Below are 13856 nucleotides of genomic sequence, written 5' to 3'. Positions count from 1 at the left end.
AGCAAATAGATTCTCTTATTAACTGGATCTAGAAAACCTCAGCCAAGATAGAACAGATAAGAATTCAGCCCATGTTACAAACAAAAGATTGCCTTTAAAAATGCAGATTTTACCCGGACATGCCTATTTTATATGACCAAAAAAAAAAAAAAAAGTCAAGTACCTTCACAAGAAGGAGGAATCATTTTGGAATTACTAAAAGAATAGGCACTTTTCTAGAACAGTTCAGGGTCATTACATGGAAATGGATTTGTCTGATTGTCACTTCCAAGTGGCCTATACCATGATAGAGAGGAAAATATTAAGAATTATTCAGGTAGCTCACGCAAAGAGTTGACTCATTGGAAAAAGACTCTAATGCTGGGAGGGATTGGGGGCAGGAGGCGAAGGGGACGACAGAGGATGAGATGGCTGGATGGCATCACTGACTCGATGGACGTGAGTCTGAGTAAACTCCGGGAGTTGGTGATAGACAGGGAGGCCTGGCGTGCTGCGATTCATGGGGTCACAAAGAGTCAGACACAACTGAGCTACTAATCTGATCTGATTCAGGTAGAGCTCTCAAATTCAATTAATGTCTCATACAGGAAAACCAGCAGTTTGAACCGTGACCTTCCCTTTAAGATATCTATGACATAACTTTTATTGCAGAAAACTTTCGACCATATACAATATAACGAACCCCTTTATAGCCATAGGCATTACCCAACTTAAGCAATCATTACTTACATGGTCAATTTTGATTGATTTTTTACTTTTCCTTACTCCTGCTTTAACTCACCTATACCTCATTGGTTTATTTTTATTCCCTATTGTTTTACTGGCTTATTTTGAAGTAAATCCCAGGCATAGTTTTAAGAATTTTTGAAGGAAGATATCACACAGTTCTTAAATACGCTTACTTCCAGAAAAAGAAGACATCTCACATGAAGGCAGGGGAACTAAACAATCTTCTTGGCCAGCTCTTTCTAGTTACCTTTATTGTGAGAACTGGCTAGAACTGGAATTCTATCAAGTAAAACTTTTAGGACTCATAAGATTTCATTTAGAGAAAATGCAGAACTAGATTAGAACCCTAGAATATCACAAGATAATTCCACCCTGTCTTACCAAAAGAATTAGCTTGTAAATTTGATACTGGTTAACAAAGTTCTCTTAGAACCTTGGAACCTCTTAGATAGGAACTGCCTATTGTTATTAGCGATCTAGAGGCCCTATAGAAGAACTTCTAGATTTTGTAGGGTCAAGGCTCTAGGACTAGGTATCTCAAAAATGTTTTCACCTGATTGTTCCAGTTGCTAGGCCTCTCTCTTTGAGCATTACCCAAGTAACTATTCCAAAGGGAAACCTCCATTTTAAAATTTGGACCAGTTGGCAGTATTGGAACTATTTAACCCATAATGTAACTCCCAGCCACCCAGTCTAGATCCCAGCCTACCCATCATAACATAGCTGGCACATCAGACCCCTTTAGGAAACTACTTCAAAAAATTTATATATTGTCCCATTTTAAGAAATTGGTCTGATTTATTATATTTTGGCACACTTAGGGAAGGAGTATTCAATACTGATTCTGTTAGCAAACCAGCTATTAAAGTAATATGTTATAAAGTCTATCCCTTGACATAAAGAATGTCTGGAACATAAACTTTAATAACAAAAAAATGGGAAGGAAGCCAAACATAAAGACCCGGGACTTAATATTTCATATACAAGAGACTGATCCAAGACTACCAAGACTGCCTGGCTATCATGTAATTATGTCATATTACTATTCCAGTGTTCTTCTGTAGGCTTAAAAGTGGTATGTCTTGTTTTGTCACTAAAGATTAATGGTTTTATAATACAGATGTGGTGGTTTATTCTGTTATTTATTTTTTAAATATATTTTATTTATCCTAAGATGGATAAAAAAGTACTTTTGCATTTTTTTACTGGACAAAAAAGTACTGTGGAAATCCAATAAATTTAGTAATGGTGTCTGGTGGGGGAGAGACCTTGCAGGGAAGTCTTTTCACAGCTTATTATTTACTTTCATGGGTACTATGCCTGCACAATGTTATCTTTGTGTATTATAGTAATGAGAAAGAAGTGAGAATGACTTTTTGTTAAAGTGATCTAACTTGAGTGGTAGCATGCAATTTTTTGAGCTTTTATTTTGTCCCTTTTGTACTGTTTCTGTAGACAAAGTATTACAGTTAAAGCACCATTACAAAAATAGGAAGAATGTTTTATGGCATCTAGTTATGAACTTACTGAATTATGAAATTTAGAGGACTAGGTTCGTAAGCGAAGAAATTTCTCATTTTAAACAGAAAACTGCATCATTGAGAGGTCCAACTATGTTAAAGTGTTGTCTCTAGTAATCTACATCAGAGTTTTCTATTGTGGTGCTTGTTAGCCTAACATAAACATTCATGTGAATAGTAACTTTCTGACCAAAATGTACAGGTAAGCTAAACATCCATACTGCATGTTTCCTACTAGGACTTCCACAAAAACCATATAGATACATATTTTATTTATACATTTAAATTAACTTTGCATGTCATTGCACAGTCTCCCATTTTATTCAACATCTAAAGTAAAATATGCTGGAACAAAATTTAGATAAACAAGCATTCCTCACCTGACAATATCTGCAGTTTTCAGAGATAAGCTGTGTGAAACTTAGGAAAACAATCACATGTTTCTATTGAACTTAATCAAAAATTAGAAAAGAAATACATACATATAACTGTGTTAAGTATAATAATCACCTTGTTATAACCCCCCATTCTCTCGCTATGCATGGATCAAGTGAGCCCAAATTTTGGGCACTGTTATTTTTATATGAGTAGTTTAGGAAAATCACATTTATTCTAATTTTAAAAGTTATTGTAGCACTTTTCTATCAGGCTACTAAAAACTTACACTTACATAATGTATAATGGGGAGATAACAAGGCATAATTTTGTTACAGTTACATATATGAGTAGTTAGCAGAGGAGAAATTTCTGTTGTTCCTATACTAAGGGAATAAAGATAAGGACTATATAGCTCATTCTGTTACAAAACACTAATAAGATTAGAATTGTACCAACCCACATTACAGAGCTTAACATTTTAGTCAGAATATTAGGAAAATAAGGCTTTTTGCTTCGTATCAAGACTAACTTGAATATTTATATAAATATTAAAAACATTTTTCTCTTCATTTGTGGTTTGATTCAGTATAGTTCCTCATATGTTCCTATCTTAACAGTTTCTTAGTATAATGGATAATTATTAGAATATAATTATAAAGAATGACAGAATTATATATAGATATTTGCAAAGACATTTCAGTGCAAAACCTCATTCACATATAAATCCAAATTTATTTGTTACCTGAATCTATACTTTGTCAAATACAAACATTTTAATTTTTGCTAATTCTTAACTTTAACCAAAGGGGTTGAAATTTTAAAAGTTCATTCATATCTACTAATATATTTAGAAAATACTTTAGTTCACTTTATAAGATCATTAGAACCCAGTTAATCAACCAACTTCAAAGTACATTAAATATTTTATGCTAAGATTTCTTTCTCCCAAGTAGAATACAGATATCAAGTGTTTCACTTTTACACAGTATTTCAATGTTGTTTTGTCTACCACTATTTTTAAAAAAAGACCACCTTCCTTCCACTCTCTACTGCAATATAGTGTTATTTGTTTTTAAGAAAGTGGGTGTGCTCATTTGGGGCTGATATGCTTCAAAAGACAGATTTGCCAAGCCACTGACAAGTACTTAGACCCATAATACCATAATGTACAATCTAGTAGACTTAGGTATTTTTTAAAATATTATCCCACTCCCCTAATAAATGAAATTAACCACCACCTTTGATTTAGTTTTATCTCAAAGAAGTATAAATGTAACTTCTTTGTACATGTAATAAATTATCTATTTTAATCACAAGGTTTAATATGAGAAAAACAAATATATTCTGTATATACCATGCACTAAACTGTTTCTTTTAATTCAATAATATTGCTTTTTGTTGTTGTCATTAAAAAATAGTATTTGCTCCTTCAGCTAAACTGCATTCTAATATCATAGGAAAACTTCTAGTGAGATAACTTGTAAAATCTCTACCCCCAAAAAATTAACTCTGTCTAGGAAGCACCCTATTGAAAAAGAGTGGATTAAGTCCTGCAGTTTGTAATTGAGTTTTAAAAATTAGTATGTTGCTATATTGAATACAAAAATGTGATAGAAAGGATTCAGGCCTTATAAATGGCTGGAGAAACTGTCATCTGTATAACTAATTAATTCCATTAGACTTGCAGGGTTATAGCATGGCTTAAATATTGATTGGCTTTTGTTATGAAAAAGTAAAATACTAATGAAGACACAAAAAAATTCCTTTGAGCTGGAGATTCATTCATGGCTAGAAAAGAAAAAAAATAATTTAGAACTGGCTTATAATTAAGACATTATAATTATATGAACAAAGTTATAAAAACTATGTACATTGATATGAATAATACCAAAGGAAATACATGGCACTGTTTGGCACTTTTTTATATGTATAGTCAATGACACAATGATTTATCTGACTTTAGTCAAGGTATAGTTTTCAAATGACTTTAAGCACAGAGGAGGAAGATTTAAGTAGATTTACTCCTTGGTGTCATATTTAGAGGTTAAATATATCCAAAAGTCTCTGTTGATAAATACACATCTATCATCTGTAAACTTAAATATATTTTGAACTTGCTAATAGTATCTAGTACCTTCAAATATCAAATTTGATGTTCATTGCCATATGCTATTAATGAAGGGAAATGTAACTACTATTATTCTGTAGACCTTTATTTGGCAGGTCCTCACATCCCAGGGACGGGGGAGCCTGGTGGGCTGCTGTCTATGGGGTCCGCACAGAGTCAGACACGACTGATGCGACTTAGCAGCAGCAGCACATCTATGCCACCTCTGGGGAATAATACTAATAAGTAATTCTCAATAATTAATGACCTAAGAAATACATTATATTAAAATATATTTCAAAGTTCAAATTATTTGTATTTTAGGGTTACTGAATGTTGGTTGCTTCCACTGATGATATATAATCATATATACATGATTAATGATTTGACCATAGTTAGAGAAGGGCTTCAGAGTTAACAGCTTTTTGAATTTTTTTTAGTTTATTCAAATATTTGAGCTTGTTCAACCAAAAGATAATTGTTCAAAGTGAGTTAACAGGTGTTTAATTTTATTAATTATATCTGCAGTAATTTATTAATTATACACCTCCAGTATTTTATTAACTATAAATCTACATTTAAAATTTTCCTCAAAAGGTTCTACAGAATAGTTGATTGACATATATTTATCTGTTGCTAATCATGATATACTTAGGCATTTTAAGACTTTTATTGAAATATAATAAACTTAGAAGTAGTACACATATAGGTGTACAACTAAATGAATTTTCCTAAACTCAACACATATATGCAACCATTAGATCAAGAAAGAGCATATTATTATTACCCCAGTAGTCCTCCTTATTGGAGAAGGCAGTGGCCACCCACTCCAGTACTCTTGCCTGGAAAATCCCATGGACAGAGGAGCCTGGTGGGCTGCAGTCCATGGGGTCGCAAAGAGTTGGACATGACTGAGCGACTTTACTTTCACTTTTCCCTTTCATGCATTGGAGAAGGAAATGGCAACCCACTCCAGTGTTCTTGCCTGGAGAATCCCAGGGATGGCGGAGCCTGGTGGGCTGCCGTCTGTGGGGTCGCACAGAGTCAGACACGACTGAAGTGACTTAGCAGCAGCAGTCCTCCTTATGTTTCCTTCCAATTGGGTGCCAACCCTCAAAGAAAACCAACCACTTCCTGACTTTTAAAACCATAGATTAGTCTTACCTGCTTTCAGTACTTAAGATTTTTTTTTTTTTTATTCTTCCAATTTTATTTTATTTTTAAACTTTACATAAGATTTTAACATAAGAAAAAGGCTGTCGTTATCATAGTGTTAAAAATCAGATTCTATATAGTTTTACAATGTCCTACAATGTGCAGGGCAGTCACCCACATCAAATTATCCAGCCCCAAATATTAATAGTGCTGAGGTTGAGAAACTCTGCTAACCAAATGCAATGGCCTTAGGATTTTTTCTCCGTAATTATATACTCTAGAAATGTCCCATGAACTTACACAAGTCCATTTGTCTTCTGTTTTCTCAATCACAATAGTTTTTGTATCACTACCTGGCGGTATATATTCATAGTCATCATACAAGAGGCCTAGAATTGGATACTGTGTCCTATACCTATATAGAAAAACAAAAGTTAGTTTATAGGCTGGACAAGAAAATAATTTCATTACTTTTTAGTCATTCCTACTTTGTCTTTCCTTATTTAATTTGGCTCTGAATGACTTTTAACTTTTTCTAAAAAGAAAATCTCCTCTTAGTGTACACAGATTTACTACTATTATTTTCAAGAGAATAAGAGGGAAGTATTTCTGCTTCTGGCAATGATGGACCACTGGCAGCACAAGACAATGATCCCAAAGAAGGGAAACAAATGGCATGAGCCCTACAAGTGCCTACCACACTGCCTGGAGTGAGAATTTGTAGAACAGAATACCAGACAGGAGAGAGCTATACAGTTGGAGAGAGGTGAAGGGATCTGTAGAGCATTCCCCTACAAGTCTTTGGGTGAGTACTGATCAGTATAGGCATGTGAAAAAGCTACTGAGGCTGGGGTAAGAACCACTGAAAAGGAACAGTCTTAAAATATTTGGCAAAACTAATACAATTATGTAAAGTTTAAAAATAAAATAAAATGAGAAAAAAAAAAAAAAATTCCTGGAGTTCACCTGGTGAAGGGAACTCCAGTCTGTGTTTCAGTAACCAGAGTGAAAAGACTTCCTAATACTTGAGGGCATCAGGCAAATACTACAAAACACTACTACTGCCTTAGTAGTGGGATGACCTGGTCCTAGACTGCAAGTTGTTCTAAGAGTTTAAAAACAAAACTTGAAATTATTACACTGTTTCCAAATAACCTAACCTCATCTCAGAACAAACCTCCTAAATTCTTAGTGTTATAAAAAATATCCAGAACTCAAATATGTAAAATCAAAATATATGGCATTCAATATGAAATCAGTAGGTATGGAATGAAGCAGGAATATATGAATAATGATGAAGAAAAAAGTGAATTAGAAACAAACCAAGAAATGACAAATAAGCAAGGTTTCATCTACTAGAAATATAAAGAAATATATAAAGTGTATAATTAGTAAGTTGGAGGAAAGCATGAACACAGTGAGAAAGATTGAAAATACAATGATCTACATCAGATTTATAAAGATGAAATTAATGTTGTGTGGGATTAACAACAGATTAGGCACAGAAGAAAATCCTACTAAATTTGAAGACATCAGGACAAATTATCCAAAATCAAACACAAGAGAAAAAAAAAAAAGACTGAAAAAGATATACAGAGTATGAGTTAGCCATGTAAAATATCAGGTGCCCTCATATATGCATAATTGAAGGATTACAGGATATAGGATTATATATCCTGGATTATAGGATTAGCAGGAGAAAAAAATAGTTGAAGAAATAACGATATAATTCTTTCCAAATTTGATAGAAACTAAACACAGAGATCCAAGAAGCTCAATGAAGAACAAGAAAAATAATGATGAAGAAAAACACATAGAGGCACATCATTATCAAATTGCTGAAAACCAGTGATAAAGTATCTCATAAACAGGAAAAAAAGCATTACTAAGAGAAATAATCATAAAATTAACATCAAACTTCATATTAGACATAATGAAAGTCAGAAGACAGTGGAATGACAGCTTTAAAGTACTGGAAGTACCAGTTACTATTCTACATACAGCAAAAATAACTTTGGATAATAAAGGCAAAATTACAACTGTTTTCAGACATAAAAAGCCAAGAAAAGTCTTCACCAGCAGAACAGTATGGTGAGAAATATTGAAGTATGGAAAATGATTATCAGATGGTAATTTTGAATCTAAGCAAAAGAATGAACAGCACTAGAAATGATACATATGTGAGTAAATTTAAAACATTGTTTTTCATGTTTTAATATTTTAAAAATAATTTTTACTATTTAGAGCAATATAATACTGTATATGAAGGTTTAAAATATATGTAAAAGTAAATATAGATAACAGAAATAGCAAAAAGATCATGGGAAAATGGAAGTATACTACCATAAAATTTCTATGCTACATGTGATGAGATACATTATTCAGGACAAACTGTGATAATATAAAAAAGAATACTTTAAAACTTACAAATATAAAAAAGAATACTTTAAAACTTACAGCAGTCATAAAAAAAGAAATATACCTAATAAACCAATAAAATAGATAAAATACAATAATGAAAATAACTTCAAGAATATCACTAAAATTGATATAGTTCTAACCAGATTGCTTAGCAAACAAAGAAAGCATACAATTTTAAGATATCAAGAAAGATATCACCTCATATCTGTCTTAAAATGGCTATTATCAAAAAGACAAGAAATAGCAGGTGTTGGCAAGGGTGTGGAAAAAAGGGAAACTTGCACTGTTGGTGGGAATGCAAACTGGTGCAACATGTGTATACTTGTGGTGGATTCATGTTGATATATAGCAAAACCAATACAATATTGTAAAATTAAAAAATAAAAAAAAAAAACAGTATTGAGGTTCCTCAAAAAATTAAAAATAGAACTATCATATGATCTAGCAATTTAACTTCTGGGTATTTAAAAGAAGGAAATCAAAACACTAAAAGGTATCTGCACTCTAATGTTCATTGTGACATTATTTACCAATAGTCAAGACATAAAATCAGTGTAAGTGTCCATCAATGTTAGAATGGATAAATAAAGTATTGAAGCAACCTAGATGTCCATCAGCAGATGAATGGATAAGAAAGCTATGGTACATATACACAATGGAGTATTACTCAGCCATTAAAAAGAATACATTTGAATCAGTTCTAATGAGGTGGATGAAACTGGAGCCTATTATACAGAGTGAAGTAAGTCAGAAAGAAAACCACCAATACAGTATACTAACGCATATATATGGAATCTAGAAAGATGGTAACGATAACCCTGTATACGAGACAGCAAAAGAGACACTGATGTATAGAACAGTCTTTTGGACTCTGTGGGAGAGGGAGAGGGTGGGATGATTTGGGAGAATGGCATTTAAACATGTATAATATCATATATGAAACGAGTCACCAGTCCGGGTTTGATGCACGGTACTGGATGCTTGGGGCTGGTGCACTGGGACAACCCAGAAGGATGGTACGGGGAGGGAGGAGGGAGGAGGATTCAGGATGGGGAACACATGTATACCTGTGGTGGATTCATTTTGATATATGGCAAAACCAATACAATATTGTAAAGTTAAAAAATAAAATTAAAAAATTAAAAAAATATGTATTGTATATTCAAGACACACACATACACACACACTGGAATATCATTCGGCCAAAAAATAAAGGAAATCCTACCATTTACAACAGAATGGATTGACCTTGAGGGCATTATGCAAAATGAAATAAGGCAGACAGAGACAGACAGATACCATATTATCTCACTTGTATGTGGGATCTAAAAAAGAAAAACCTCATAGGTAAAGAGAACATATTGCTGGTTGCCCGAGGTGGAGGAGTGGGGGGTGGGCAAAATGGGTGAAAGTGGTCAAAAGGTACAAACTTCCAGTTACAAAATAAATACATTGGAATGTAATGACAGGTATGGTAACTATAGTTAATAAAACTGTATTGTGTATTTGAAAGTTGCTAAAAGATTAGATCTTTAAAAGTTCTTATCACAAAAAAAATTTGTAACTATGGATGGTAATGGGTATTAACTAGACTTATTATGGTGATCACTTAGAAATATATACATAGTGAACCACTGTGTTGTATATCCAAAACTAAAATAATGTTATACGTTTATATCACAATTTTTAAAAATTTAAAGAGAAATCTTTTGTCTTGAAAACATAAAAAGGGGTATGATGACAAAAGAACAGTCACAGAAGACCTCAGATATCCCCAAAAAAGACTTAATAAAAACCCTCTGCATAATTGGGTAGGACTAAAAGAAAAAGAAGAAATCAGGATGAGGCCTGCACCATTGGGAGGGAGCTGTGAAGGAAGAAAGTTTCCCACACCTTGAGAAGTCTCCTCACCAGTGGAAAGATCATACTGGACAGAGGGAGACTTTTGGAGCCTAAGAGGGAGAGAGCAGCAACAGGTTTGTGGAAGGCAAAAGTAACCTACACAGAGGGTCAGCACTGCCAATCTATGTTCTCCAACTTGAGACACTCTTCTGTCAGTGAGAGGGGGGCTTGGGTGCTGAAGTTCAGATTTCAGAGCTCAATCTCAGGGAGAGGACCAGGGTTAGGTGTGGAAACTACACCTAACTAGGTTTAGGTGTACTAGGAAGAAGCCTGAGCCCACCAGAGAAAGAAGGCACCATTACTGGGAGGCACATGAGGAGAGGGGTGGGACCACCGTAAGAGCTTCTTTGCCTGTGAGTGCTCCCAGGCACAGTACACTGCCTAGAGGAGGCCTGGGGACTGGCATGGGTCACCATCACCATCTTGGGCTCCAGAGGCAGACACTGGCCACCTCTTCCAGACCTGCAGGCAGATGCTGGAACTGCCCTGCTGTCCCAGGAGAGCATGGATAGCTCTTGCTACTAGGAAATCCATGAGTGAGTTCCAGGAGCTGTCCCATTGTCCTGGGAGTGTATAGGTAAACTTGCTTCTCTAAAAAATCCATCAGTGGGAGTCAGGACCTGCCTATGCTGTCCTAGGAGGACACAGATAGCTCCCCCTACTAGGAAATCTGCCCAAAGGGGCTGAAACCAGGGGATGTGTGACTAAGGAAGAAGTGGTGAAATCTCTCTTAGCAGCTGTGAAAACTTCAGTTACATATCCACTGATAGCTTCCTAAATTCAGTGCATGTGAAACATCTGAAAGGACAAGTGTTCTTGTAGCTGGGAGGGGTCTAACTTAGCAGCTGTGGGCTTTGTGGGCATGTACATGTGAAGGTTGGGGCAGACCAGAATATGAGCTGTCTCTGTAGTTCCCATGGTGGGTCCAGGTGCATAGCTGATGCAGTCCTAGGACCTGACTTCAGTGGATCTGAGCCAATGGCCTGATGAAAACAATGCCTAAGAGTCACCAGGGCCAGTTGCTTGCATGCCCACAGTTAAGGTGGGACCAAGAACACCACCAACAATATTGTACTTTGTAGGCTCAGGCAAAAGGGGACACAACAGAGCACATTGACAGGTGAACACCTCCAGAGGAGGAATACTCAGTGGCTTTTCTCCCAGTGGGAGTGCTTCAATCCTATCTATCTTATACCACAGATCAGAAACACAGCTAAGAAACAGATCTGGGGGTCTCTACTCTGACAACTAGGGAAGAGACCCCACCCCTGACAGGGCAGTGACAACCAAATAGCAATATCTAGGACACGCAACATGTAGGGCAAGCTCTGATCACCCTATCAAGGGGATAATGGAACAAGCCTCTGGACCAACCTCACCCACAAGGAAGCAGACACCAGAAGCAAGAGGAACCATGATCATGCAGACTGTGGGAAGGAGACCATAAACAGTAAGTGACAAAATGAGATGACAAAGAAATATGTTACAGATGAAGAAGCAAGATAAACTTCTACAAAAACAACTAAATGAAGAGGAGACAAGCAATCTATCTAAAATAGAATTTGGAGTAATAATGATAGTAAAGATGTCCCAAGATCTCGGAAAAAGAATGGGGGCAGAGATCAAGAAGATGCAAAAAATGTTTACCAAAGACCTAGAAGAACTAAAAAACAAATAAACATAGATGAACAAGACAAGAACTGAAATAAATACACTGGAAGGAAAAAATAGCAGAGTAACTGAGGCGTAAAAACAGATAAGTGACCTGGAAGACAGAATGGTGAAAATCTCTGCCACAAAGCAAAGAAAAAAGAATGAAAAGAAATTAGGACAGTCTCAGAGACATTTGGGACAACATTAAATGCACTGACATTTGAATTAAAAGGGTTCTGGAAGAAAAAGAGAAAGGGCCTGAGAAAATATTGGAAGAGATTATAGTTGAAAACTTCGCTAACATGGGAAAGGACATAGTCACCCAAGCCCAGGAAGTGCAGAGTCACATATGGGATACACCCAAGGAAGAACACACCGAGACACATATTAATCAAACAAACAAATTAAATACAAAGAAAAAATATTCAAATAAACAAGGTGAAAGTAACAAACGACATATAAAGGAATCCCCATAAGGTTATCAGCAGATTTTTCAGCAGAAACTCTGCAGGCCAGAAGAGAGTGGCAGGATATATTTGTAATGAAAGGGGGAAAAAACCTACAACCAAGAATACTCTACCCAGAAAGGGTCTGATTCAGACCCAACAGAGAAATCAAAAGCTTCACAGACAAACAAAAGCTAAAAGAATTCAGCACCACCAAACCAGCTTTGCAACAAATGCTAAAGGAAACTTTCTAGGCAAGAAACACAAGAGAAGAGAACAAAAGAGGAAAGGAAGGGAGAAAAGACCTACAAAACAAACCCAAAACAATTTATAAAATATCAATAGGAACATAAAAGTTGATAATTACCTTAGATGTAAATGGATTAAATGCTCCAACCAAAAGACATAGACTGACTGAATGGATACAAAAACAAGACTCATGTATATACTGTCTACAAGAGACTCACCTCATACCTAGGGACACATACAGACTGAAAGTGAGGGAGTAGAAAAAAATGGTCCATGAAAATGGAAATCAAAAGAAAGCTGGAGTAGCAACATTCATATCAGACAAAATAGACTTTAAAATAAAACTGTTACAAGAGACAAGGAAGAACACTACAAAATGATCAAGGGATCAATCCAAGAAGACATAACAATTGTATATATTTATGCACCCAATATAGGAGCAACTCAATATATAAGGCAAATGCTAACAGGTATAAAGTGGTGCAGCTGCTTTGGAAAAATTTAGGAGTTCTCCAAAAAGTTAAACAGAGTTACTATGTGCTCAGCAATTCTACTCCTAGGTATATACTTAAAAGAAGTGAACACATATTTATACACAAATTTGAACACAGATATTTACAATAGCATTGTTCAAAACTGAAAACAGCCCAAATTTCCATCAATTGATGAATGGATAAATAAAATGGTATATACATCCATAAAATGGAATACTATTTAGTAACAAAAATCAATGAAATACTGACACATGCTAAACCACAGATGAATCTTGAAAACATGCAAAGTGAAAGATTTCGGTTTCCAAAGATTACATTTTGCATTATTCCATTTATATGAAATATCCAAAGTTGATTGTTGCTGAATGTATTCATAAAGAGTCACTTTCTATTTGATTTTGCAATGTAAGTTATGGTCATATTGATTACATAAGAAGAGATGCTGCCTAAGAATAATGATGTCTATGCAGGAAAGAACAGAGCCAATCCAGCAACCCCACTGCTGGGCATACACACTGAGGAAACCAGAAGGGAAAGAGACACGTGTACCCCAATGTTCATCGCAGCACTGTTTATAATAGCCAAGACGTGGAAGCAACCTAGATGTCCATCAGCAGATGAATGGATAAGAAAGCTGTGGTACATATACACAATGGAGTATTACTCAGCCATTAAAAAGAATACATTTGAATCAGTTCTAATGAGGTGGATGAAACTGGAGCCTATTATACAGAGTGAAGTAAGCCAGAAGGAAAAACATAAATACAGTATACTAACGCATATATATGGAATTTAGAAAGAT

The 13856-nt window shown here is 35.1% G+C and overlaps 1 protein-coding gene across 2 annotated transcripts in view; it reads right to left on the bottom strand.

The window, feature by feature from the left end:
• Nucleotides 1–2504: 2504 nt before the first annotated feature.
• Nucleotides 2505–13856, bottom strand: part of POF1B (POF1B actin binding protein) — a 101346-nt gene continuing 89994 nt past the window's right edge. For both annotated transcript variants that reach the window (XM_061409561.1, XM_061409562.1), the window contains 2 exons: nucleotides 6190–6304; nucleotides 2505–4415 (listed from right to left, as the gene is read on the bottom strand). In XM_061409561.1, the coding sequence (XP_061265545.1) occupies nucleotides 4410–4415; nucleotides 6190–6304 (121 nt within the window). In that variant the 3' untranslated portion in view covers nucleotides 2505–4409. The remainder of the gene's footprint in view (nucleotides 4416–6189; nucleotides 6305–13856) is intronic.

The sequence above is a fragment of the Bos javanicus genome, chromosome X (genome assembly GCF_032452875.1).
Source record: "Bos javanicus breed banteng chromosome X, ARS-OSU_banteng_1.0, whole genome shotgun sequence".
In the NCBI taxonomy this organism is placed as follows: Eukaryota; Metazoa; Chordata; class Mammalia; order Artiodactyla; family Bovidae; genus Bos; species Bos javanicus.
Note: the sequence above shows the minus strand (reverse complement) of the source record. Positions and strands in the feature narration are given on the sequence as shown.